At 35.3% G+C, this 26,474-nt stretch overlaps 2 protein-coding genes across 3 annotated transcripts in view; both read right to left on the bottom strand.

Annotated features, from left to right (window-relative positions):
* Positions 1-3,597: 3,597 nt before the first annotated feature.
* LOC120412547 (uncharacterized) lies at positions 3,598-5,382 on the bottom strand. The gene is made up of 3 exons (XM_039573040.2): positions 4,378-5,382; positions 3,889-4,038; positions 3,598-3,827 (listed from the first exon to the last, which is right to left on the bottom strand). Exons 1-3 carry the CDS (start codon positions 5,072-5,074, stop codon positions 3,598-3,600), a joined length of 1,077 nt encoding a protein of 358 aa, XP_039428974.1. The 5' UTR covers positions 5,075-5,382.
* A 607-nt stretch (positions 5,383-5,989) lies between these two features.
* Positions 5,990-26,474, bottom strand: part of LOC120412524 (failed axon connections) — a 92,160-nt gene continuing 71,675 nt past the window's right edge. Inside the window, exons 2-5 of one of the 2 annotated variants that reach the window (XM_039573019.2) lie at positions 15,648-15,986; positions 15,222-15,368; positions 14,946-15,142; positions 5,990-12,500 (exon numbers count right to left, since the gene is read on the bottom strand). In XM_039573019.2, coding sequence (XP_039428953.1) covers positions 12,302-12,500; positions 14,946-15,142; positions 15,222-15,368; positions 15,648-15,986 — 882 coding nt within the window. In that variant the 3' untranslated portion in view covers positions 5,990-12,301. The remainder of the gene's footprint in view (positions 12,501-14,945; positions 15,143-15,221; positions 15,369-15,647; positions 15,987-26,474) is intronic. The other variant, XM_039573020.2, reaches the window with a different exon arrangement.

Raw genomic sequence — 26,474 nt, 5'->3', positions numbered from 1 at the left:
ATCCTAAATTCTGTAATTCCCAAATTCCTAAAATCCCCAATTTCTAAATTCCTGAATTCTCAAATTCCCAAATTCCCAAATTCCTTAATTCCTAAATTCTCTAATTCCTAAATTCCTAAATTCCTATATTCCTAAATTCCTAAATTCCGAAATTCCCTAATTCTTAAATTCCCAAATTCCTTAATTCCTAAATTCCTGAATTCCCAAATTCCCAAATACCCGAATTCCCAAACTCCCAAATTCCCGAATTAGCAAATTCCTAAATTCCTAAATTCTCAAATTCCCAAATTCTCAAATTCCCAAAATTCCCAAATTCTTAAATTCCCATATTACCAAATTCCCGAATTTTCAAATTAACAAATTCACTTATTTCCAAATTCCCAAATACCCGAATTCCCAAACTCCCAAATTCCCGAAATCCCAAATTCCTAAATTCCTAAATTCTCAAATTCTCAAATTCCCAAGTTCACAAATTCCCAAATTTCCAAATTCTTAAATTCCCAAATTCTTAAATTCCCAAATTCCCAAGTTAACAAATTCCCCAATTCCCAAATTTCCAAATACTTTAATTCCCAAGTTATCAAATTCCCAATTCTTATATTCCCATATTCTCAAATTCTTAAATTCTAAAATTCCCAAATTCCATAATACCCGAATTCCCAAACTCCCAAATTCCCGAATTCCCAAATTCCTAAATTCCTAAATTCTCAAATTCCCAAATTCCCAAAATTCCCTAATTCTTAAATATTACCAAATTCCCGAATTCCCAAATTAACAAATTCACTAATTTTCAAATTCAAAAATTCCCCAATTCCCAAATTATCAAATTCCCAAATTCTTAGATTCCCAAATTCACATATTCCCAAATTCACAAGTTCTCAAATTCCCAAATTCTTAATTCCCAAATTCTCAAATTCTTAAATTCCCATATTCCCAAATTCTAAAATTCCCAAATAACCAAATTCTAAAATTCCCAAATTCCCAAATACCCGAATTCCCAAACCCCCAAATTCTCGAATTCCTAAATTCCTGAATTCCTAAATTCCCAAATTCTCAAATTCCCAAATTCCCTAATTCTCAAATTCCCAAATTCCCAAATTCCTTAATTCCTAAAATCCTAAATTCTGTAATTCCCAAATTCCTAAAATCCCCAATTTCTAAATTTCTGAATTCTCAAATTCCCAAATTCCCAAATTCCCAAATTCCTTAATTCCTAAATTCTCTTATTTCTAAATTCCTAAATTCCTATATTCCTAAATTCCTAAATTCCTAAATTCCTAAATTCCGATATTCTTAAATTCCTAAGTTCCCAAATTCCCAAATTCTCAAATTCCCAAATTCCCAAAATCCCAAATTCACAAATTCCCAAATTCACAAATTCTCAAATTCTCAAATTACCAAATTCACAAATTGGGAATACAATTTGTGAATTTGGTAATTTGAGATATTCCAAACACACACACACTCACACAAAGATTTATTTTATAATTAATGATGTATTTTTTGCCTCAATAAATAAAAAAACGAATCAACTGTTTTACTGAACCAAAAGAAATATCCAACGGTCAATTCAAAAACCAAAACCAACGGTCAATTCAAAAACCGATTAAACCGTTCGGGATGGCTGCGTGCTTTCTGTTTTGCCAGACGTCACCAACCGTGACGCCTCAAAATCGACAACATTGTTCTCGATTTTGATGCAAATGTTACCGGACGACTGGTCGACAACATTCTGAAACGAATTTCAGAACGAATCGAGAACAATGTTGTCGATTTCCCGGACAGGATTTCTATCCGTGTGCAATTAAAAATAGTCGACATTAGGGAAAAAGGCCTTTTGTATCTGGGACACCAACCCATTCATATATTGTTCACCCCACCCCTGCGGACACCATCATCATCACCGTACGTCAGTGTCATCGAGCTGTCACCGATCCCTGTGGCAAAACAGGAAACAGTTCTGGAGGGAACAGCTAGGCGGCGCATAAATACGGACGCAGACGATGGTGTCGGCCTCTTTTGCTTTTTTGGTCCGGATTGGTGAAGACCAGTGATCGCCCCGAAGTTCGTCCGTCACCACACGACACGGGAAGAATAGTTCGCGTGTGAATTTGAAAAATCTAATTAAAATTTACACAAAAAAACGTTGATTACAAAACAGTGAAGTGCCACAACAAATTAAAATCAACTAGCCTAAAAGTACGGATCGGAGTGTGACGGCACCACGGACGGTTAGAAGGACACCACAACACGTTAAAAATTCCTAACCGAGTTAGGTCCCTCCGGTCATATCGTCCGGATCCGAGCGAGCGTGGTGCAAAGACAGAACCTGCAGTGAAGTGAAGTGGTCGGGACTGGCCGTACGAAGCACTGCGGTGCTGAGTGCCGAGTGGTACAACGTCGAATCTGTTGGCCAGCCCCCGAGTCAAGCAATCCCCCAGTGGTACCTCGCTCGGATCGACCACTTCCCCCCATTTCGCGCGTGCACCACCCTCCGGACTCGTGAACTTGACCCTCAGCGGTCCAACCGGACTCGCCGTTTGTTCCCTCCTGTTCCGGAACCCGACCAACAGCAGCAGCCATGACAGCGACGCAACAAGCCGGCCATCGAGCATCAGGATCCCAACGATAAAACGCATGCGCAAGTACTAGTACCCCAAATACATGTTAAAATTGGATTCCCCGTCTTTCCCTTAATTTATTACCCCTAAAAGTTCTTAAAATTATTGAAAGTCTTAAAATCTAAATTAAAAGTAAAAATGTGGTCTCAATCAAGCTGTGTTTGTCCTATTTATTTAAAATCCTAAATATACGTCTTTGGTTGAAAATTAGTGTGGTTCACGTGAGTATGAAATGTTTGTCTTTGTGTGAGAAATCTCCGGGTAGATACGTGTGCCGCCCTATGGAGCAATCCCCCTAAGGGACTCCATGTGCTCGTCTTATATTTAACCCCAGAATAGTTAATTACTATCAACACAACAAAACTCGCTCTCCCGTCTCTTTCCCGCTCATGTACTTCTAAACGAAGGAACTCAATTTTGACAAGTAATTCAAGCGCTGCACTGAGTGACGACACTTCTCTCTGAAGGTTCTCTACATCAACGGCTTGTGGGCTCTCACTGAAAGGACGCAACGACTGATGAACACTCGCTGAAAGGTCATGCCTGATATATGTAAGGAAAGAGTGAAATTAGAAAAGAGTGGAGAGATACATTCACTAGTCATTAATAAAATTGTGTATGGCACCATTGAGAACAAGTAGAAGAAAGAAATGGTTTTGTAAAAATGTGTTGGGAAATACATAAAAAAAAGAACATTCGATAATATTCGATAAAACAATTCGCGAGCAACGTCTTCCTCTTTCTTTGGATGGTCATCGTCGAGGCGTGTTCATCGTGGTGGCTGCAAGGGTGTCGGCAACAAATTAGCGTCCCCATATTGATTTGAACATTATTTCCTGGTCCTGATTGGCATTCTCAAAGAAAAATGAAGCAAAACACCTTTATTATATACTTTTATTGACAATATTCAATGTAATACAGATTACATACATTTCTGTGTTTTTGTCTTCTTCTTATTTCATTACATAATATTTCATTACCTTTTGGCATCACCAATCGGGAAATCCTTAATCATGTCAAGTCCAGTTATTTCCTCGAGGATAGAATCATGTTTATGATGGCCTTCGTAGGTTCGGGAGCGGAATGCTGAATCGGTTCGTAGAGCTGCATTCAGCTCTGGAAAAATCATCTTCCCATGTGAATAACAATACTCCCCCTCCGTAACACACTTCAAGCAGGAGGCGTATCCGTTGTGCCCAATTACACCTAAATAAAAAAAGTAAACCAAATGAATAAATTAATAATTATGAAATTATGCTTTGTTTACCTCTCAGCATGGCTCTAGCTGGGGTGTCACAAACAAAGCATCTTAGGGTGACTTCGATGGCGCGATTATTTATTGAAATTCCATGCTGCAGCAACACGTTCAGGTCGTCTACAAATCTTCGTAGAAAAGAATTGACATCTTTAGGTTTGTCTGAAATATATTTTATGTTAATTTGTGTACATTTGTGTTAATTCTTAAATTACTTAAAAACACATGATTTTGTTCAGAAACAGCCTTACAGAAGTTTGGTAATAATTGCTTATCAAACATAACAAAAAATTCAAACGAAATGATAGAAAAATCATTTAAATGAGCAAAAAACAAAATAGATTTTAAGTACAGTCCATACTCGATAATCTGAAGGCCTTTTGGCTAGAAATTTACTAAATACGGCACCTCCAAGGCCGTTGGATAAACGAGTCTGTACTGTATACTTCATGATTCGATGTGTTTTTAAGAATTTTCAATAAAGATTAATAATTTTCTTACACATTCCACTGAAAATACCAACAACCAGAGGTGCAATCTCGTCCATTTCATGGATTTTGACCAGGATTGGCCAAAATGCAGACGTCGAACTTTTACTGATGGGTACGCCGTCAATGTTTACAATCAAAGATATTTTCGTAATACTTTGATTTTTGCTGAACATCAGTACTTTGGTGAGCACTTTTTGCAACCCGTAATGCCAGTATTCTCCTCCCATTTTGTCGTCGTGTGTAATTTGTACTTTGGCTGGAGTTTTTACTAACGTCCGAGCATCAGCCGGAAGTACATTATCGGGAATGTTGGTCTTCAGAATAGTTAATAGTGAATTAACAGCCGTGTGCTTAACTTGATGAGTAATAGCCCACGTTTTCAAATGATCCCGGAACTCGTACATGGAGCTTTTACTGTCCCCGTTAGAACCCGCTGGACCCTCCTCGGCACTTTGTGTTGTTCCATCGTGTCCTTTCGAAGCTTCGACTACATCCATGAACGAGGCGATTGCTGGTTCCATTTGGGAAACGTTTGCTATTTCCTGTTGCCACCCATTTGCCGTCGATTCCATCGGGTTCGGGTTTATTTCGGGAACCCGCTTCGCAGCTTCCACTATCATGGCCTTTTTCTTAACACGGAATGAACCATTTCGCTTAATACGACGCCAAATTTCGTTTTTAATAAGCTTTTTCGGAAATTTTGGCATTTTAAAATACACTTAGCGAAACCTTGTGACAGCTAAACTTCTGCACTAACCATTTTCAACAAACACAATTTGTGGTTCAAGCTATACAAACATGTTTCTCAAATATTAAATTCTCTTGTTTTGCGAACTATACATAAACAACTTGTTTACGAGAAATTCAAGCCGAAGCCACATGTCAAATCCATGATGTTATCATGTTTAGCAAACTGAAATGAAACATCATGTCTGCAAATGTCATTTAGCTTTTCGAGTTCTACAATCATGTTTCATTTAAGTCTGAATAAACTTCAAAATGAACTATTCGTAATCCGTTGCTACACTTGTCATTTGTGTTACACAACAATGTTGAACAATGGTTTTTAAATCAAAATATGAACAATTGATCATTTTTGATGACACTTGTTCAATAACCAACGTGTTAAAACGCTTATGCAGCAATTGTTCAACAAAAAAATAAAAAGCGATGTTTTGCTTGCTACTTGGGACGACACTTCTCTCTGAAGGTTCTCTACATCAACGGCTTGTGGGCTCTCACTGAAAGGCCGCAACGACTGGTGAACACTCGCTGAAAGGTCATGCCTGATATATGTAAGGAAAGAGTGAAATTAGAAAAGAGTGGAGAGATACATTCACTAGTCATTAATAAAATTGTGTATGGCACCATTGAGAACAAGTAGAAGAAAGAAATGGTTTTGTAAAAATGTGTTGGGAAATACATAAAAAAAAGAATAATCGATAATATTCGATAAAACAATTCGCGAGCAACGTCTTCCTCTTTCTTTGGATGGTCATCGTCGAGGCGTGTTCATCGTGGTGGCTGCAAGGGTGTCGGCAACAAATTAGCGTCCCCATATTGATTTGAAAATTATTTCCTTGTCCTGATTGGCATTCTCAACGAAAAATGAAGCAAAACACCTTTATTATATACTTTTATTGACAATATTCAATGTAATACAGATTACATACATTTCTGTGTTTTTGTCTTCTTCTTATTTCATTACATAATATTTCATTACCTTTTGTTCTTTTTCTTTTGAATTCTCATTTTTTTAAGTTGTTCCATTTTTATCCTTTCTTCATTTTCAATATTTCAATATATCAAGCTCACACTTAATCTATGTCATTACTGGATTCTTTGTCCCCCTATCAGGTGTAAGGAAACGGAGAACATAAACTTACGCGCGTGGAAGTTTTCCTTAAAAACTGTTGTTTTTTTTTTGTGTGTGTGGTACGTTTACAAGCCTGTTTACAATTCGGAGTGTATGTGTATTACATTGTAGGTAAATCAATCGCATGAGAATTTACGAAACTTGTTTCTTCCATTTCTCAAATGAGCCATGTGACGATGTTTTTTGTGCCTTATTTTGTTTTGGTTTGTTTTATTTAGTTGGTTGCCTTACGAGAAAGGATGGAATCTTTCAATATGCTCATTTTGTTCGATTTCTGGTATTTTTTGAATTATGAGTTGTTATTTTTTTCTATATGATGACTGAAGCACAATTTATATCGTTGCCCATCGTTGGCACTACAAAAGCCTAATCGGTGTTATTGATGTTTTTTTCCGTCTCAAAGATGGCATGACTTATGAGTTGTTTTTTTCCTCAACTTACTTTAATGATTATTTTATTACCTACTTATTATTAGTAATAATAATAATGTTTTTTATAGTTTAAAGTTAATATTTTCCGCTAATTAGTGTGAGAGTCGCCTTCTAAATCGTCTGCTCTGCTGTTGTGAATGTGGTTGTGTGTGTGTGTGTGTTTTTGGTGTATGAGTGTGTGAAAATGTGATGTGATTTCCATCTTTTTGATTATACTTTTTATGAGCTGACTATTTCGAACATACAGATGCAAATGTAGCTTTTTAATCTATTTTCTTATTTCGCTTTTTTTTCTTTGTTGCTTTGTAATGAGTGATGTTTTCAATGATAAAAACGATGCGTTTTATTCTCTCTATTTTGTTTACTTCTTTTCACATACAGTAGAGTTAATACAAAAAATGACAACGGCCACTTAAAGTGGCGCGATTTGTTTTAAAAATGTTTTACAAATTTTTGAGCGAATGACAGTATTCCGTTTTTTGGTTTTTCTATTTTTTATTTGTTTTTGTTTTTCGAGAAAAAAAAATCGCAAATATTCTTTGTTACTGCTGCTTTTGATTCGTTTAGTGTGGTTGTGTGTGTTTTTGTCTTTGTGTGTAACTGTGTCAACACGCTGGAATTCGGTAGGATAATTTCGTTTAATTCCCTAACAGTTTGTTGTTTGCTTATTTCTTTTTATTCATGTTGTCTATTTCAGTTGATTCTTTTTAAAATGTACCATTCTACTACTAATCAGTTTTATTTATTCTTTTTACCAAAAAAAAATGTGACTTCAAAGTGTGCGTATGAGCAATACCAAATTGAAATGGAAACTGTTCAATGAAGCTAGTTTTTGTTTTGTTTCGCAACGAAATGCATTCCATTTTACAAAAAATAAGCGAATTTTGGTCAAGTTTCTCAACAATTATCATTCATAGCTAGGTCAATCGATGCAGCTGCTGCAACTCACTTCCTCTTCGACTTCTTGTGTACACTCTGAGGGGGGCGGGAAATAAACTATGACAAAGCACTTGCAATTCTTACGTTTTCTTTTTCGTCAGTTGTGTTCAATCGTTTGCTTGAAACCAAGCAATTTTCAGTTTTTTTGGAGCATAACCATGAAATCATCGTTTACTTTTGATAATGAACTGGAAATTAAATAATAATAAAAAATATAAAAATTATAAATGTATACCTTGAATAAGAACATCAATCTCAATATCCATTTTACCAAGTAAATTTTAAAAATAATCCATGTTTGAGAGTTGTAAATTGCAAAAATCTTCTGCAAAAGTTTTTTTTTAGATTTACATTTCAGAAAACTTTTGAAATTAAAAAAAACCATGAAAGCTCCAAGCAGAATTTTTTTCTGCGTTTCTTGATTCAAGATGTTAACTGAACGATTCTTTAAAAAGTTTCCTTTTTAAATAGCTAAACTATTTAACAAAATCCGCAGCGTTGATAAGTAGCTGGAGGGACCAGCTACTATTTTACATTTCGAGTTTTATGAAAAAAAAAAAACTTGACAATTAGCATAACAGTTCAAACTGTCAAAATGTGCATAATCAAAACTCTCTTAGACTACAACTAAATCGAGATTTTCCTTTTTTATTACGGAATTCACCAAATTGGATGAAATTTTAATTGATTTCAGTAAACATACAAATTAAAACCTAAGCAAGACAATTCTGTTTATAACAATTTGAAGTAAATATTTAGTGATGCACTGCACTGTTGTTAGTATGGACGCTAGAGGGTTAAGAATCTGCTATGAGAGAACTTTGAAAGTCCGTCATCAAAAATATTCAAACTTTAGCATATTTGTTTTCATTTTATTTAAGGGCTTCTTGCCAAAAACTATCCATAGCTTATGCTTTGACATTTGAGAATTTTTAATTGTTTGAGAAGTTTCATGAAAAGGAAAGCTTTTTGATCAATGTCATCATCATGAAAAACTTCCAAAGTTTATATCATAAGCTTAAGGTGAAGCCGTTGATCATTTTCAAAGAAATTTGATCATCACTATAAAATATTCTGTATTAAATTCATTTTAACGAATTTCAGCACCAAAATGAATCAGCATGTGCCGGATGTTGCCATCTTGAAGCCACTGAAGGAATTTTTGATCTAAATCAATTGTGCTTCAAAATTTATATAATTTTGTGGCACAGTCATAGAGGAGAAAATCGTGACGTCAGAAATGAACTCAAATCACTCAAAGTTCATTTTGTGAGTGACTTTAACATTTTGGCCTAGTTTGACGGCTAGCTCGTTCCCAGGTTTTCTGTGGGAGAGAAAAGGAGGCGAATACTTTATGAAAATCATACCTGTCAAAATTCCTAGCCTCAAAATTTTGTCGCGAGTTGCTTTTCTCCTCTATTGACGTCCTAGTTGGCAATCATTGATTAATGACGATTTCCATAACTTTACAAGGAATGGGATAATCGTTACCAAAGGAATCAGCATGTGTAGGGCACTATTCTAAACAACTTGTTGAAGGAATTTTGTCAAAATATTGAAAGTGACGCAAAATTTATATCTTTGAACGAAAAATCATGACAATGATGGAAGTCTTCACGTTAAGGAGCTACTAGATTATGGCAAACAAACGAACAAACTCGCACTTTGGCGGTTTGCCAAACTTTCAAACTTGCTTGCGGCAAACTCGCAAACTAAGTCAAATGTAGGCAGGCTGGCAACTCTGCAAACAAATGCAGGTAAACAAACAGAGCAGGCAAACTGTCAAATTATCAAAAATGTTGTTTGTTTGTCTGTACTTCCTTTAGAATCTATAAAAGTTTGCACGCAGTTTTCCATTAACTTAAAGGAGGTATTAGACTGTGACAAACAAACAAGCCTTTTTTGTGTTTGACAGTTAGCGCAAACTCGTAAACAAACAAAATGTATGCAAGCTGACGTTTCTGCAGACAAATGGAGTCTAACAAACAAAGTAGGCAAACTGTCAAAGAGTGCGGGTTTGTTTGTTTGTCGTAGTCTCGAACAAGTTTTTCTAATCTAATCTTATCTAACCCTAGCACAGAAGCATCCTGGAGAATGTCAAGGCGGCTACATTCAACATCCTTCTTTTCTAAAAGGTCAGGCCCACTTCGTAAAGTTAACCGCTACGATGATTTGTTGAATTGGATTGAGTTTAATCACGTATCACATTTCTGATTTCTGACAAGGGAATAAGAAACGTGGGGATTCCCGGCTCATCGACCAAGTTTTTCAAATTGAAAACTTAAAATCATCGATAATTTATTTACTACAAGGCTTTTCGATCGGTAGAATCAAAAAGTTTAAAACTTCAGAAAGAGCTCATCCAAATGTCCAGTTTCATAATAAAAAGTTTCAAACATGTAGCTTGTAGCTTTAAAATCTTATGTTATGTTATGACACGTTCAGCTTATTTTAAAAATTTCAGTGTGAAAGTTTTCAACGTCAAATAATGCTCAATATTACTCAATTTGAAAGCTTTTAATACTTGAGGAACTTGAGGCTCCTCTATAAGCATTATTTCAAAACTGATTTTCAAAACAACTCGTTCTTCAAAAAGGTTCTTTTCAGTAGCCATATTTTTATGAATCTTAAAAAACAAGGCAGTACAATTGGACTTCATATTCCATTCCAGATTTTTTTTTTCTTTTTGGGAATCTTCACAAGATTGCCTCAGCGATTTAAAGTTGAGCTTTGCTGAAAATCGGAAAAATAAATTTTGAGATTTGTTTAACTTATAAAATAAACTTACCATTTTCAAAAACAAACAACCAATAACGAGAAGAAACCAAACGAAACGAAACGAAACCAAAAACCAAAAAACGACAAGCAGAGAGCAGAGTTGAAAGAGCCTTCCGCACTTCTTTTTCCACAACGGACGAACCTTCCGGAGGGTAGTTTGATTCGTGGTTTGGCAGTGTTTCGTTACATTTGAAAGAAACCTTTCGTCGGACCTCCTCACTTTGGGGTCCAATGCGAAAAAAGTGCAACTCCAGTTTCGTTTTTTTTTTGTTTTTATTATCACTGTTTTATTTTCTTTATTATGCAGAGTTTTTAAACCTAATTAAACGAAACTTTCCGTTGGCTGTCGGATTTTTTTTTCTTCATTTTTTTTCTTTTCTTTCTTGAATGTGGCGCGTGGTTTTTCCGTTTTTTTGTGAGTTTTTGTGAAATGGAGAGATTGTTCGCTTATTTTCTAGACTCTTTCATTACTGTATGATTTTTTTTTCTTTTTTCGTGTGAAAACGAAGGAATAGGACCTTAGAAAGTAGTGTGTGTTGGGTTTTGTCTATTGACTTTGATGAAGAACGTGTTTTGTGTTCCGAAGAGAGGACGATTAGAACGAAGAATAAGTTGTTGATTCGGGGGGAATTATAGCTTACGTTTTTTTGCATTATTTGCTCTATACGTGAATTGCAACCGTTTCGTTTTACTTGCTCTTGCCGTTTCTTAACGTGTTTACACTTACAGATCCAAACAAACAAAAAAGAAAACGCTATACTTTTCTCTCTCTGAATGATAATTTCCCTCTGCCTGGTTTTTACTCTTTAGCTTCAATCTGAAGAATAAAAACGTTCTGAGAAGTAATGGGAAACTCGTTCACTTGGCAAAATTTTGTACAAAACACAAATTTGGAAATAATCGATCTTCTTCTTGTTCTTTTGTATTACCCTTAAACTAATATAAAGAGAAGTAGAGACTGTACTATACATAAAATTGATATAAAATACTATAAATATATACGAAAATATAATATATAAAATATATAAATGTAATAATAAACCATTATTACACGCGGGCGTTCTTCAGAATTGTATTACTACAAAAAGATAGCATTACTTAAAAAAAGTGCAGAACGAACAAAACTGATCTTTTCCGCCGGCGATCGAGCTCCCTTTTCCTGTGACGACAAACGGCGTCACACTGAACGGAAAACCCTCTCGCCAGACTCGCGGTGTTGTGATTTTCAATATTTTTGAGTATTTTACTGATGTCCTAGCACTAAAAGTAAATTTGAAATTCCCTCCTGTCCTGTCCTGGCTCGTGTCAATTTCTCTAGCAATGAACAATATTCTCTCATTCGAACTCTTCGCGCACTCTCTGCTCTTCACTCCTGGTGGATCCAACCTCTCTCTCACACATTTCTCCCCTCGCTCTCTTTTTCTCCAATCTCTGCCTCAACTTAAAAAATAACAGAAAACAGATCAAAAGGTAGTTTTTTTGTTGTCACGAAAATTGTCATCAAATTTGAGTGTTTTTTTCTTTCTCTGTGTGCTTAAAGGGAAGCCACTAACTTTGCACGAAAAAAATGCTCTCTTTCTATCTAATCTCTCGCTCGCTCACGCGATGCTCTCGCTCTCTCTCTCGCTCTCATCCCGTTCGCAACGCTCTTTCTCTTACCCACTCTCGCTCTCTCTCTCTCTCATTATGAACCGAAACATTTGTGAGGGTGTGTGTGTGTTGCTAACTCGGAAGAAAACCAACTAAAACTTTCTCGCAAATAGCTGTTATTGTTGCTGTCATTACTAACAAAAGGAGAGAGAGTCTGTTTATCGGTGTGTGTTTTTGTTTTTTTTGCGGAGAAAATAAAAACCAAATTCAAAAAAAAAATGTAAATTAGACACATAAATTTAATCCTCGCATCCGCCAACTTATTTAGCGGCAGCTTCCTCTTTTTCTTTGTTTTCTTCCACCGCCGCCTTTTCCGGCTTGTTGTCCGCGTCCGCGCCCTCCTTCTTCTCCGTCTTCTCGGTCGCGTTGTCCTTCTCGAGCTCCTTCTCCGACTCGTTCTTGTCCTGCTCGGCGGTCTTCTCCGTGTCGGCGCCCTCCTTGTTTTCCTTGGTTTCCGGCCTGGCGGGAGGAAAAAAAGAGACAAATTGTTAGCAAGCTATTATTCAAAAGGTTTCCGGTTTTTTCAGCATAAAACATTGAGAAAATATATTTATTAATTGGTCACATCACTTGCATAGAACGTCCTCTTCATAGAAAATTGCACGAGAGGGATTTCGTGTTCATTGCTTTGCACCAGCTTTCTTTTGCTCTATAGAAAAGAGAGTTGCTCTCTTGCTTACTGTCTTACGCCAACCATTCTGATATCCAAATATTAATGCCACTTGCGCAATACTATGTATTTAAATGTTTGAAGATAAACAGAAGATTAATAAAAAATCACATTTTTCGAATTGAATTTAAAAAAAAAATTTAGGCCGTTGCAAATATTTTTCAAAGTTGCATTTCTGGAATGCATTCTTGTATTTTTTTTTCATTTTAGTGTTTAAATAATTGTCAAAATTTGATAGAAATTTTCAAGAATTTTTATAAGGCCATAATAAAATAATTTTGTTTCTTATTTTCTTCCAAGATCAGGAGCATCAAAAAATTTGATTTTTTTTATTTTAAAAAACTGAACAATCGCTTGTGAACAAGTAAAAATACAATTTACAAAGTTAATGTTTCGATTTTCAACTAGTCGAAACTAACAAAATAGAAAATAAAATTGAACGAAATAAAAAAAAACGTTTATTATTTTCCTTATTATTTAAATTTATTAAAAGGAATGTCTCAAAATATTTTTTTTGCAGCTCGATTTAAAAAAATACATTTTTTTCTGTCATTTTACACTGCGGCAACATGGACTGCTTAACACACCAAAAAAGTGCTTAAAAGTTCATTTTAGCATCAATTTGAGTACAGAAAAGTGCAACTCTGGAGTTTTTTTTTTTTTTTCAAGAAGGAACAAAAAACAAAATTTTCCTTTTTTGATGTTTTAGAGGCCGCCTTGAGTTAGAGGTATTCAAAAACTCCCGAAAGAAAAAAAATGTTTCTGGTTTTGGCGAGCAGTCTTGTCGAAAAAGAAAAACAGATTTTCTCTACTTCACCGACGTTTCGGCCTTTATTGTGAGGCCTCAAAATAAAGGTCGAAACGTAGGTGAAGTAGAGAAAATCTGTTTTTCTTTTTCGACAAGACTGCTCGCCAAAACCAGAAAGATTAAAAAATAATCAGTCGTTGCGAACCCGGATCGAAAAAAAATGTGGTAAATTAATGCACCTTTTCATGCTAATCTAAAGTGGGGAGCAAACGTTTTACTGAAAAATCACATTCAAAGTGTTTCTCGGAATTGCAAAAAATAGTGCAAAATTCGATTTTTTCAACACTTGGCGGAAAATCTAAAAATATCATTTTTTAGAGAATGTATCAGATCCACTAAAAAGATGATTTCCAATTAGTCCTGACCAAATTGACTAAAATTTGAGGCTAATATTCCATGTGCATGACGAAGCCAGATTTTAAAATTTAGTTAAGTGAAAAAACCCAAAAATCTAAAACTGGATTTTTTATATGAAAACACACAAACATATTTTTTTTTTTCAAATAAACAGTTTTATTAATCGGCCTTCGTTATTTTACTTCATTTTTGGAGCAACATTTGAAAAGGATGCATAAGCTTTTTGACAGCCGAATTTTTTTGCAAACTATCCGAGCCAACATGTAACTATTTACCAAACCCGCAAGGTTAAGTGTTAGCTGAGAAGGCCAGCTATTATTTTAAATTTCGAAGAAGGATTGTAAAAAAAATTGCAAAATAGTTCTGACTGTCAAAAAGCTTATGCGCCCTTTTCAAATGTTGCTCCAGAAATGAAGTAAAATAACAAAGGCCGATATAAAAAATATAAAAAAATGTTTGTGTGTTTTCATATAAACAAAATTCCTGTTTTAGATCAACTTTTGTGAGTTCAATCTGAATAGATCGTCATAAATACTATAAACTGGCAGCACCTGTCAGAAACCCTTGCGCGAAGAAGGCCAAAAATGGGCAGAGAGTACAATTTGCGTGGGCACAGTGCATTTTCGTCTGTTAAAAATAGACTTTGGAAATATTTTGGGAATATGCTTGTAAAAAGAAAAGGAATAACTTTTGAAATGATCAAAACAAACAAAAATGTTCACAACATAATGTTCTTTTAGTTAGAGTACTTGGTTAAAGCAAATTTTACGGAAAACCCCGTATTATCGAGTATTATTCAGACTCCACCGCTTGGACTGCTGAGAATGGACATATTTCCCCAAACTGTCAAACGTTCTTTGAATTGATTTTTGCATTTTTTTTTGTTTTTCAATTCTAGCAGAAGGAAAATTTAATAAAAAGTAAGGACAAACTGTTTAAAAAAGTAAATTAATAGGATTCGCCCTAGGCAAGTGATATGACCAAGGTATTTTGTTCAATCCTTGATAAAATTGAGCTCAAAATTTTATGTAATTTTAAAAAGTCATAAAAAACATAAAAGTATACTCACTCCGGCTTCGGCAGGTGCGCGTTCAGGTCCAGCTTGGTGCAGATGTCGTCCCAGTCGGGGAAGCAGCGCTCCTTGATCCGGGACACGTGCCCCACCAGGTTCGGGCAGTTCTCCTGCATGAACTCCTTCAGCGTGTACTTGACCTCGTCCGAGATGAAGTGGATCTGGGCCAGCACGGAGAACGCCACGCAGTCCAGCTATTGTTTTTAGAAGTAGAGGGGGAAATTTAGGTTAGAATTGATCGCGATTGAGAGATTAGTGATAGGTGCGACTTACAATGGTGGGCTCATCGCCGAAGAAGAACGGCTTATCGGCCAGCAGCTCCGAAAGCACCTTCAGGTCCTGCTTGCCAAACTCCTCAATCTCCTCGGGCTTGTGGACGCCGAGACCCTGGGCCTTCACCTTTTTGCTGCCCTGTAAATACTTGTTTTGTTAGAGGGTGGACACGGTGGTGGATTAAAAACGGGTGCACACTACAGAAAGAGAGCGATAAGTTCATGCAGTTCTTGGTCTTGGTTTGTACTCTGTGTCGTTTGTGGACCACTGGAGGCTTGTGTGTGATGAAATTTGGGTGATTTTTTTTAGAAACACATCATGCAAACAGAGAGTTTGTGGGATAGTCCGGATTGCCTCGTGTACAAAGAACCAAAGAAAGAATTGAGAACAGAACAAAAAAAGTACAACTCAAAACGCTCAAGTTACCTTGCGTCCGTACTGGAACTTGAAGAAGAAGTTGAGCAGCGCGTTCGGCAGACGGCTTCCGAGGGCGTGCTGCAGGTTCACCTTGTAGCCCTTGATCATGTGCTCGGGGTTCTTGCTGCGCCAGAACAGCAGCACCCAGTTCAGGTGGTTCTCCAGCATCGAGATCATCGCGTGGGCAATGTTGCGCTGCTCCTGGGTCAGGGCCGCGTCCAGATCCTTCTCGTAGCGCTGGCCGAGCTCCTTGATGATGATGGTCGAGTCGGCGATCTCCTCTCCGTTCACCTCAACGAACGGCAGCTGTCCCTTCTTGGAGCGCAGCTTCAGCTTGTGGTCAATGTTCTGAAAAGACGGACAAGAGAACAATCGTAAGTAAAACTCCTAGACAATTGTAGCGCCCCTAGTGGTGAGAACACCTTGAATGCAATCTTGTATGCAATCAGTTACAAAACCGACCGCCAGAGTGCTAGATGGCACACGTGCCAACCATAAGCTTCAATGATGCAAATGTACCAGTGTTTGGAGAGCTTCACGTTACATATTTATTCAGATTTCTAAAACAGCAAATCCAACTCCCGAGCCTCGGATTATCTTATTACACCACGACGAGCATAATTTATTCAGCACGCATCGCACCAGCAAAGGATAATTTGGGTACAGAAACACACACACGTTTTGAGAACACCCATAAAATGAGGTGAAAAGAGGCGGCTCGAAATCGAAGAAAATTGCGAAAGAAAAAAGAATAAACACCGGGAAATCCTTGAGCTGAGGATTTGGGATTTGAGTTAATATTTGAAAGGCAAAGTGGTTCTGGGAAGGCTTCGTGTTGGGATCATTGTGCCACGGGTTGCACGCGGGTGGATTATCTGTTTTAAATTAATTTTACATAAGTAGTTCGTGCCATTTTTAAATGACAAATTATGTTGAATATTATCGAGATTTACAACATTTTTCAAACATACAGTTCATACACATAAATCACACACTTTTTAATTAAAAAAAATGTGACTTAAATATTTGAAAAAAAAAACAGATTCTATGCATAATTTTATCACTTTATAAAACCTAAATACCATACTTTCACTCTGCGTCAAAATTTTTATTCATGCATTTGAATGGCTCAAAATTTACAATTTTTTGTCCTCTAAAACATATCATAAAATTTAAAATAAATTAAAAAATATTTTGGGAAATTGCTTTTGTTTTGAAAAAAGTTAATTTAAAAACCGGCATTCTTCCGTGTACCATTTGCCGAAGACACCGAACCGATCAGAAACTTGCTTCAAAAGATACAGATTTGCAAATATCTACGTACATTTTTTGTATGGACAGTTGCCAAAATTAGATGAAGCCTCGTATGGGTGAACCAATGACAAAATGGCTTCTATGGTCATAAGGAAGGTCTATACAAGCCTGATTACACATGTCGCCATTTTGATTTTTTGTGGGCTAAATTAAGTGCTCATTTAGAGCTATTTGGTGCCCTATCACTCAGATTTAGTGCCCTCATAGTGTCCTTACAAATCACCATACAAAGTTCAAAAGTCAGATTTCACATGTCGTTATTTTGAATTTTTTTTCGTGCTGAAATTGAGTGCTCGTTTAGTGTTATTTAGTGCTCAGATTAAGAGCCCTCATAGTTTCCATACAAATCGTCATAGAAGGTTCAAAATTCCGAGTTCACATTGCCATTGCCATTTTGAATATTTTTTTAAGCCAATCCAAAAAAATATAAATAAAATCTTTTCCGGTTATGGTGGAGAATTGCTCTTAGGTAAAGTATGGTAGGGAAATAAAGGTTTATTTTTTTAAATTTTGTTTAAATTTATTCAATTTAATAGATTAGATCAATGCAAATTTTATTTCAAGTTTTTTCCCCTCCCCCTTTGAGAAATTTTTGCTGATATTGAAATTTTTATTAAAAAAAAACTTTTACAATTGATTGTAAACTATTTAAACGTTTATTTTTGTATTTTTAAATTTAGGATCACAGATCGGAAAAAGTAGTAAAACTTTAGAAAATAAATATTTTCATAAATTCATTGATATTTAAGCACAACTGTTCTGTTATAAGCATTTTGTGATACTTTTTTTCCAGATTTGAAAAGTTTGGCTTGAAATTTAAAATTTATTGTTTGCCCCCAAACTTTTTATGGAAAAGATTGGAAAATTTAACAAAAGTTCTAATCTTAACATTGTGAATCTGACCCAAGTTTTCGAGATTTCGTCAGTTGAAAATTACAGGCTAATTCGGTGACACGAAAATGGATAAGTTTGATGATGGGAATGGATACAGTAGACAAAATTAAATTAAAACTCAATAATTAGATTGGCGAACATAAACAATGCATAATCAGTTTATATATTGAAAAAATCATCGAAAATTCAATTTTTACTCGAAAACCTGACCTTTTCGAAAAAATCTAAAGATGGGAATGGATTCAGCAGGCAAAAAATACATTAAAAATGATCAATTAGACCAACGAGACGTCGACCTTTAGTCATCTCTGAGTCATACTTTAACATAAATAGATTTTATTTTGAAAAAATCATCGAAAATTCTATGTTTACTCAAAAACTTGACCTTTTCGAAAAAATCTTTTGATGGGAATGGATTCAGCAGACAAAATTACATTAAAAATGATCAATAAGATTGCCGAGACAAACTTAATAAACGTTCTGCAAAGCATTTTTGATTTTTATTATTGATATCCCAGCAGAATTGGACTTGCATGCAAGTTGGAAAAACTTGAATGAGAACCAACTAAAAATATAATTTTAAATTGGCTATAAATGTGCGTAGAAACAATCAAATTTTAAAAACCAGGGGTGTTTCAGAAAGGGGAAAACGTGAACTTTAAGATAGGGGAAAGTGGGGCAAGTGTAACAAGCTAAGGAAATGCTCGTTATAACCCATTAAAAACGTGAAAAATTTGTCGGATTTTTTTATAATCATCTTATTCCAGGTCTTGACTAAGACTTTGATAGAACAGGTTTTTAAAAAATCCAGTTTTTGACTGTAAAAAACTTATTTTAAAATTTTTGATTTTCCGTGCGTTCTACTCAACTAGTGGGGCAAGACGAACAACCCGTTGGGGCAAGAGGAACAATGCATGAAACAACATGCTAATTTGCTAACAATTGAACTGTTATCACTTAGATACATCAGATTACAATGTATTTGAAACGTTTCTTTAATTTTTAGATTAAAAAATAATATTTTACTAAAAATTTTATCGTTTTTACAAAAAAAAATATTACTGAGATGATAAATAGTAAATTTTCATGATATCACTATATTTTGTTTGGAAATTTTTTGTTAACAATTATTTATCAGTTTTTAAGTACTTTTAAGTATTTCTTTCTCAATAAAATATGTTGTTGCAGCAATTCGCATTTTTTTCCATACTAAAAATCTATATGGTACACTTGCCCCACCTGAACAAGATTTTTTTAAAGCTCTCAACAAAAATAACCAAAAGTTAAATCATACTTTGTAATAGGTGCAAGTCATTGGTAGGGACACTACTGATCTAGGAAAAATTGCATTTTGAAAAACAATGCCATAAAACGAATCCTATGCCTTATTTTGTACTTTCCAAATATTATAAGAAAACAAAGGTTTTGAAAAAAACTTCATTAAATCTTATGCTCCGTGGCGTTTACGTCGTTTTGGCGGTTATGTGGTAGTAGAATCAGCTAATTGCATTGCTAGCAACAATTCCTCATACTGGAAATAATCAAAATTGTAAAAATTACGGCCATACGAGCGATTGTTCCTCTTGCCCCATATGGTCGTCTTGCCCCACCTTCCCCTACCTGTATTGGTTTAGTTGTTTATTCAATAGTTCTTTTGTAAAATAGTCGACAAAGTAGCTAATTTGGCCTAAACTAACATTTCAAACGGGTGTATCTCAAAATTGGGACCATTTGGAGCAATTCTGGACCCGGATTCGGATTCAGCAGGCAAAATTCTACTAGGAACACATATACTCGTCTCAGAGACAAAATCTTGTTGGACTGTGTAATTGTTAAACTTTCAAAGTCTCAGCGACAAAAATTTAGAACATTTTCTTAGCTTTTCAAAAATATTTTTTCGGAAGTGCTTTTCTTTTATGAAGTATTTTAAAATGCAAAAAAAAAAACGAAAAGAAATCGAAAAAAAGACCCAAGAGTAGAGAACGGTATATTTAATCACATGAAAAAAAATGTAAAGTACTTTTCGATATCAAATTTTATTATTATTTAATACATGATTTTCAGTAATTTAGTAAATAAATAGTAATTTAGTAGAAATAAAAAATAGAAAAATGTTTTTTTTAAATGATGGTAATATTCATCAGGAAATGGTGACAGATTATGTGTCGAAAAAAAATGTGTAATACTACAATAAGAATTGATGAATATTCATTAATATTTTTTAAAATAAATTGCTCAAAAAAGAGGGAATATTCAACCTAGGGTACGTTATCCATTAGTGGACCCCTTTATAGTGGACCCTCTGAAGGGTTTTTGATGAAAAAATCAATGAAATCCCAATTTCAAGCGTGTTTTTGTCTGCAAATCTTTTATTTGGCATGTTGAGCATCATTTAAAACAATGTTGACTGACATTGAATTTGCCAAAATAAGTGTTTTGAGTTCGACTTCTGAAATCAGCCATGGCCACTAGCATTTTCACAACAAAACAGCATTTTTTTATGATTGAATTAACTATCCAATCATTTTTTGACTGATTATTTAACTTCAGCAAGTCGAATTAATGTAAGTTTAAGGAACTTTACTAAAATAAAGCGAAGAACTGCTCATTTTCTAGCAAACATTAGGGGGGTCTAATATAGGACAACGAAAATCAAAACTTTTCCAAAAGTGGACCCCTGTTAATTTAACCTCCAAAAATGAAGAAAACTGTGTATTTAAGCAAAAGTTTCTCTTAAACATACAATAAATGCTTGTTGTAATAAACCTAATTGCATATTTTTAAATTATGAGTATAAATATAGCTGTTTTCATGTTAAAAGTATCATAAATGCTGAAGCCGCAAGAATTTATAATTAATAAAAAAACTATAGTTAATTGTTCTTAACTGAAGCATCATAATCAAAGTTTGAAATGATATTTTATAATAATAAATCAATAACAAAACATTTTTTGAAAATAAACATGCGTAGTTTTATCAGCAGCTGTAAACAAATCTATTGTTTTGTTTCGGTCAACTGTTTATGTAATTTATATGGAAAAATGTGCATCAAAATTACTTGTTTATCATTTTAATGTTTACAGATGTTTTTGAAACGTTTTCTTTGATCTTTTTCGGAAATAAATTTGTTGAAATCGATCTTTTATTCATTATATCTATCATAAGACCTCCACCATGCTTTAAAACACCAAATATCGGCTAAATTTGGTATAAAAATAATAGTCCATAACAGGCAAAAAAAAACTTTTTTTTTCAAATGGCTATTTTTCTGCTCAAAAACAAATTACTGATGAAACAAATAGTCAAAATTGTTCAAAAGACTTCAGATTTCATTGTTTTGTACAAAGGGTTATGAAAAAGTGCTTAGAATATTGAAAAATTGTGAAAAATGCGCGTCGGCTCTACTAGGGAGTCCACTAATGGTTAAAATACCCTGCTAAATTTTCAGCCTTCCACATTCCACGTTTTTTTTTTGCTGTGATGCCATAGTCTCAACATTTGAATTCAAAAAGTGTTTTAAAATGCATTTTACACTAGTTCAGTTTTTTTGCAATAAAAAATATAAGATTTGACGATTTTTTTTAAATCAACCCAAACATGCTAGGGGAATGCATTCAAAATTGATTTTAGCTGATTACACTTAAATTTCCAATGAAATTTTTAAGTTTTTTTTCTGAAAAAGTGGGGGTGACAAAAACTTTAAATAAAATTTGTATCAGCCTTAATTCATTTCAATATAGCCGGGACCGTGGTGTAGGGGTAAGCGTGATTGCCTCTCACCCAGTCGGCCTGGGTTTGATCCCAGACGGTCCCGGTGGCATCTTTCGAGACGAGATTTGTCTGATCACGCCTTCCGTCGGACGGGAAGTAAATGTTGGCCCCGGACTAACATAAAAATGTTAGGTCGTTAGCTCAGTCCAGGTGTAGGAGTCGTCTCCCTGGGTCCTGCCTCGGTGGAGTCGCTGGTAGGCAGTTGGACTTACAATCCAAAGGTCGTCAGTTCGAATCCCGGGGTGGATGGAAGCTTAAGTTTAAAAAGATGTTTGCAATTGCCTCAACAATCAAGCCTTCGGACACTTAGTTTCGAGTAGGAATCTCGCAATCGAGAACGCCAAGGCAATGCTGTAGAGCGAATAATTTGATTTGATTTGTTTTATTGAAGTTTGAGAGGAATTTGATTGAATTTAGTTTTTGCTAGCAATTTAAATTATATTTAAATCTTCTGCCTATCAAATTTTGTTTGGTTCAATCTAGTTGTTGATCAATTTCGATTAGCTTCCAATCTCCTGGCCTTATCTCGAAGTCATGCTGTCCATCCAACAGCTTGTGTCCATGCGATACGGTCCAAGGGGCTCATTTCCGGGGTCTCCCCCCAAAAAAAGAAAAAAAGAGAGAAGTTTGTGCTCAAATGGACCATGAAGCCATGAGCCTTATTTTCCGCCCTCTACTGATCCGGCCTAAGAAGGTGCTATATCAGAAGCACTACGCACCAGGACTCGGATATAGGAAAGAAAAAAAAGCTCTTCCGGATCGATAAAGGCAGACGTCGCGGCAAACGGCACGCGTGTTTGTCGGTGCTCGGATGCCCTACATTTTGGACCACGGTTGAGGCTGCTGCTGCTTGTTGGTCATGGGTTTGCTTCGCTGGGATGGGAAGATGAAGTTGGTCCTCACCCCACCGACGCTAATGATGACGATGACTGTGAGGGGGGAGTCTGCGTTGTTGATGGAGACTCTTTTTCTTTTCCCTGCGATGACGATCGGTTTACAGGGGTGTGGTTGAGAGACTTACTCTTTTAAAGGCAAGTCGATTCCGATCAGAGAGGGAGATTCGCAACCAAAGAGAGAGAGAGAGTGGTGACTTTGTATTGGTGCCGGGAAAACGGAAGTCAGTCGCCTCGTAACGAAGAAGAACAACTAGAAGGAAATGCCGGCCCGGGACTCTTTTTTTTTCGCCCGACTGTGTGTTGGTGAGCCCCGTCGATTAGTACCAGTGCACTACATAATGCCGGGTCTACCCCAATGAACAATGTGTCTGCACTACAACACAGGAACAACCCGCTTGATGGACTGAAAACTTGTAGGGGAAGGGAGGTGTAGTCTACAGTGGAGGCACCCCCACATCACCCAACCCCTATTCCTCTCCCTCGCTTTTCACGTTATTAGTGCAAGAGGGCATTATTGTCGAGGGTTGTTGTTGATGGGCCCTTCGGACTCGACGAGTCGCGCCGGGCGCGGTTTCAAGTGGATGACGACCAGTTTTGCAACACAAGGCCCGTCCCGGTGAGCTATGGACATCATCAACTACTAGCATGTAGCGCGGTTTAAGCGGTTGCATAGCGAAAGGCGCTAGCATGCATCAAATCGGACTGATTGATGAGAGAAGGCAACGTAAATGGTTTGGATCTGGTGGAGTGCTTTTCAAAAATGTATTTTTTTGATTTCTGGAAAAAAAACCCTGTTCCCGATATGAAAAAAGATTTTGAATTGATGTTTGATAGAAAATTAAAATCAATTATCACAAAATGTTCAGACTATGGAGGAATTTTCAAACAATTAAAAAATGTTACGATTTGAGAAAAAAGTTATGGTTATGAGTGAATGAAGGTTAACGACCCAAAACAAGCTATATGGAAATGTGACTTCTCTTGTTTTTTCTCTTGGCTTTGTCCAGTTTTCATAGCGGCGAGTTGGCCGTGCGGGTTGGGGCGCGGACTTAGTAAGCTAGATATAACTATCGCCGGCTTGATATTTTTTTAGGATTACAGATATTTTTTCCTAGCGTCTGCCAGATGTAAATTTACACATTATTAGAGGTAAAATTAAAGCTTTTTTCTGACATAAAAGATGTACCCCTTTTTAGATGTAATTTTACCATGTTTTTTTTTACTGTGTAGGCTTCGATCAAATAATACTCAAAATTATTATTTCAATCTATTTTTGATCTTCAATAAGCATTCGAACTACACACATTTTTTTAAAATTTTGGATTATCGACTAGTTTTATGTGACTTTTGCAATGTCATGAAACCCGTAACATAAGAGCTTAATTTTTTTCAGGTTGTATGCAAACTTTTGACATTCTATATTTTATGTCGAAAAAAGTATGTAGTAATTTTTGGTTTGTCTCAAGCTAACCTATTGTAAGAATAGCTTACACGGAATTTTTATGACAGAAAAAAATAAACTTGAAAAAAAATAAAATGAGCGATGATAAACAAAATAAAAGAAGCTGGTCAAAATTACCAAAAAAAATGGGCACTAGAGGGTTAAAAGAAAAATAAATATTTTAGTCTTTTGATTTAAGATTATTTCAAATAGCAGTTGGGGAAAATTTAATATTTTTTTGTAATTAATTTTTTTTTCAATTGTGATGACATTTGTATACAGCAATTCCATTTGAAAAGAGCCTAAACCGAAAAAAAAGTTCTCCGATCGGGCTCAAAATTTTTCAGGGGGTTCCATGATCAAAATAATTAGACCCGTATTTTTTTGTTTGGCCATTAGGGTGACCTACATCGTGCTAGGGTGGTTCGAAAAATGTCAATTTTCGTCATTATTAGCAAAACCACTTTTTTCAAAAATCATATCTCAGCGTCATTTCATCCGATTTTAGCTGTCTTAGACGCAAAAGAAAGGCGGTTGAGAATGGCAAAAAAAGTGTCCACTCGGTTTGTGGATGGCCCCATGGAAAAATTCGCAAAAATGATTGGGGAAATTTTTAAAACTCCGCCAAACGGGTGGCGTTAAATGTTTCGGATCATTGTCAAGTGTGAGATTCTTATGTAAAATGACAAACAACTTTGTCGAAGACCTCAAAACGATACGAGATATTAACGATTTAAAGAAGACGTTTTTGCATGAAAAGATTTAAGGGGTTACATACATGTAAATCGGCAAAAAAAATCAGCATGTTATGAGCATACACTTCAACTTTTTTTAAATCTGTTTTCAGGGCATCAAAATGTACATTACTATTTATTAAAAAAACAAATTTGAAGACATTTGGATGCATCATTGCCGAGGTATGAATATTTGAAGTTAGCAGTTTAAAAAAATGGGTGCCACGATATCTCAACAGTGCTTTGTCCAAATCGGCTCAAAATTTTGGTCAAGACTCGTTAAGCCGATTCTGTTTGTATGACGAAGCCCGGTTTTCAAAAAGTTTGTTAAAAAATAATAAAAATATTTTTTGTGTTTTTCATATAAAAAATAGTCAGTTTAAGATTTTTGTATTTTTTTAGATGCAAAATATAAAAATTACACGAGATATGTCTTGAGAGTCTTCACCTTAAATTTCAGCCGATTTGGTCCATCCCATCTCTAGATTTCATGGCACCCGTAAATCAACTCGGTGTTTAGAGAAAAACGAACAGAAAGTTTGAGCATGGCAAAATTTTGAGCATAATTCGTCTCTTACTTAGTTTATTCCTAAAATATCTTCATGAAACTTTGAGGAGTGTTTGAAAATCATCTTTTAAGTGGATTTAATAAGTTTTCCGAAATATAAAATTTTGCGATTTTCTACATGTGTGGGTTACCCCTTAACCGATTTCGCTCAACATTTTCACAGTTACTTATTTTTGCCTAAGGAATCAAATCAGGGGGTATCCCTGACGTCGATTTTTTTGTCACCCTAATGTGTAGTATACTCAGGGTTGCCAGATATTGCCAGATTTTTAATTCATGTCCATTTTGAAAACTTTTTTTTTTCAATGGTCGAACTTAACAAAAAATTGAAAATTCAGAATGAATTTTTTCATTAAGAAAACGTAAATTCATCAAATTGAAGGCAATTGAATCAGTTAAACTATCTGAGTTCTACAAACTATTGAATTATTTCATATCCTCCCTTCCCTTCACCATTCAAAAGTGTTAGATTTTCGGCTGTCAGATTTTACCAGATTTTTAATTGATACTTTGCCAGATTTTTTTTCTATTTGTCCTGGTAGCCCTAAGCATACCGTAAAAAAAGGAAAAAATGCCTACATCAGGCCTTAACTTTCAAAATCGATTGTTAACTTAACAGATTACATTGTAGTTAAGCCGTTTGTTTGGGATTTTTTAAATCAAAAGACTTTGAAGATTATTTCAACGAAATTCAAATTTTGTGTCCATAGATTTGAAAAGGGTTCAAGAAAAAAGAAAATATTTTCACAAATTCATATAGCAATTTCAGACCAAAACAGTAAAATTTCACATTTGACTTGGCCCTCCCCGATATCAATAAAACTTTGTAAACATGTTATCCTTGGTTAATAAAAGTCATTATTGTGTTTATGGAGCCAATTGCACTCGAGAATGACATTTGATAAGGGCATATTTTATTTTATTATTTTTGTATTTTCAAATGTTGCTGTATCTAGAAGTCATTACATCGTATCAAAAAAATTTGATGGGCTTTCTGAAAAAAATACACTTAAATTGCCACCTTTTAGAGATTTTTAGCTTTTTAATTAATTCAAAATAAATGGCGACCCCATGATATTTGTGGATATAGTCAAAGATGTTGCAAAAAGCCCCACGAAAAATGCAAAAATCATTTCTTTTGTTTGAAAAATGGTTCTAAACATCATAATTCTCAGAAACCAATCGCGGGATCGACTAGATTTTTCAGTCTCGAAAGTA

The sequence above is a fragment of the Culex pipiens genome, chromosome 2, assembly GCF_016801865.2.
Source record: "Culex pipiens pallens isolate TS chromosome 2, TS_CPP_V2, whole genome shotgun sequence".
Classification (NCBI taxonomy): domain Eukaryota; kingdom Metazoa; phylum Arthropoda; class Insecta; order Diptera; family Culicidae; genus Culex; species Culex pipiens.
Note: the sequence above shows the minus strand (reverse complement) of the source record. Positions and strands in the feature narration are given on the sequence as shown.

What these genes read in the sequence shown, in the direction of transcription:
- LOC120412547 (XM_039573040.2), bottom strand. Translation starts at nt 5,074, where the DNA reads ATGCCAAAATTTCCGAAAAAGCTTATTAAAAACGAAATTTGGCGTCGT. An exon ending in TGGTATTTTCAGTGGAATGT is followed by an intron (nt 4,039 to 4,377) that starts GTAAGAAAATTA and finishes AATATATTTCAG; the next exon opens with ACAAACCTAAAGATGTCAAT. An exon ending in AGCTAGAGCCATGCTGAGAG is followed by an intron (nt 3,828 to 3,888) that starts GTAAACAAAGCA and finishes TTTTTTATTTAG; the next exon opens with GTGTAATTGGGCACAACGGA.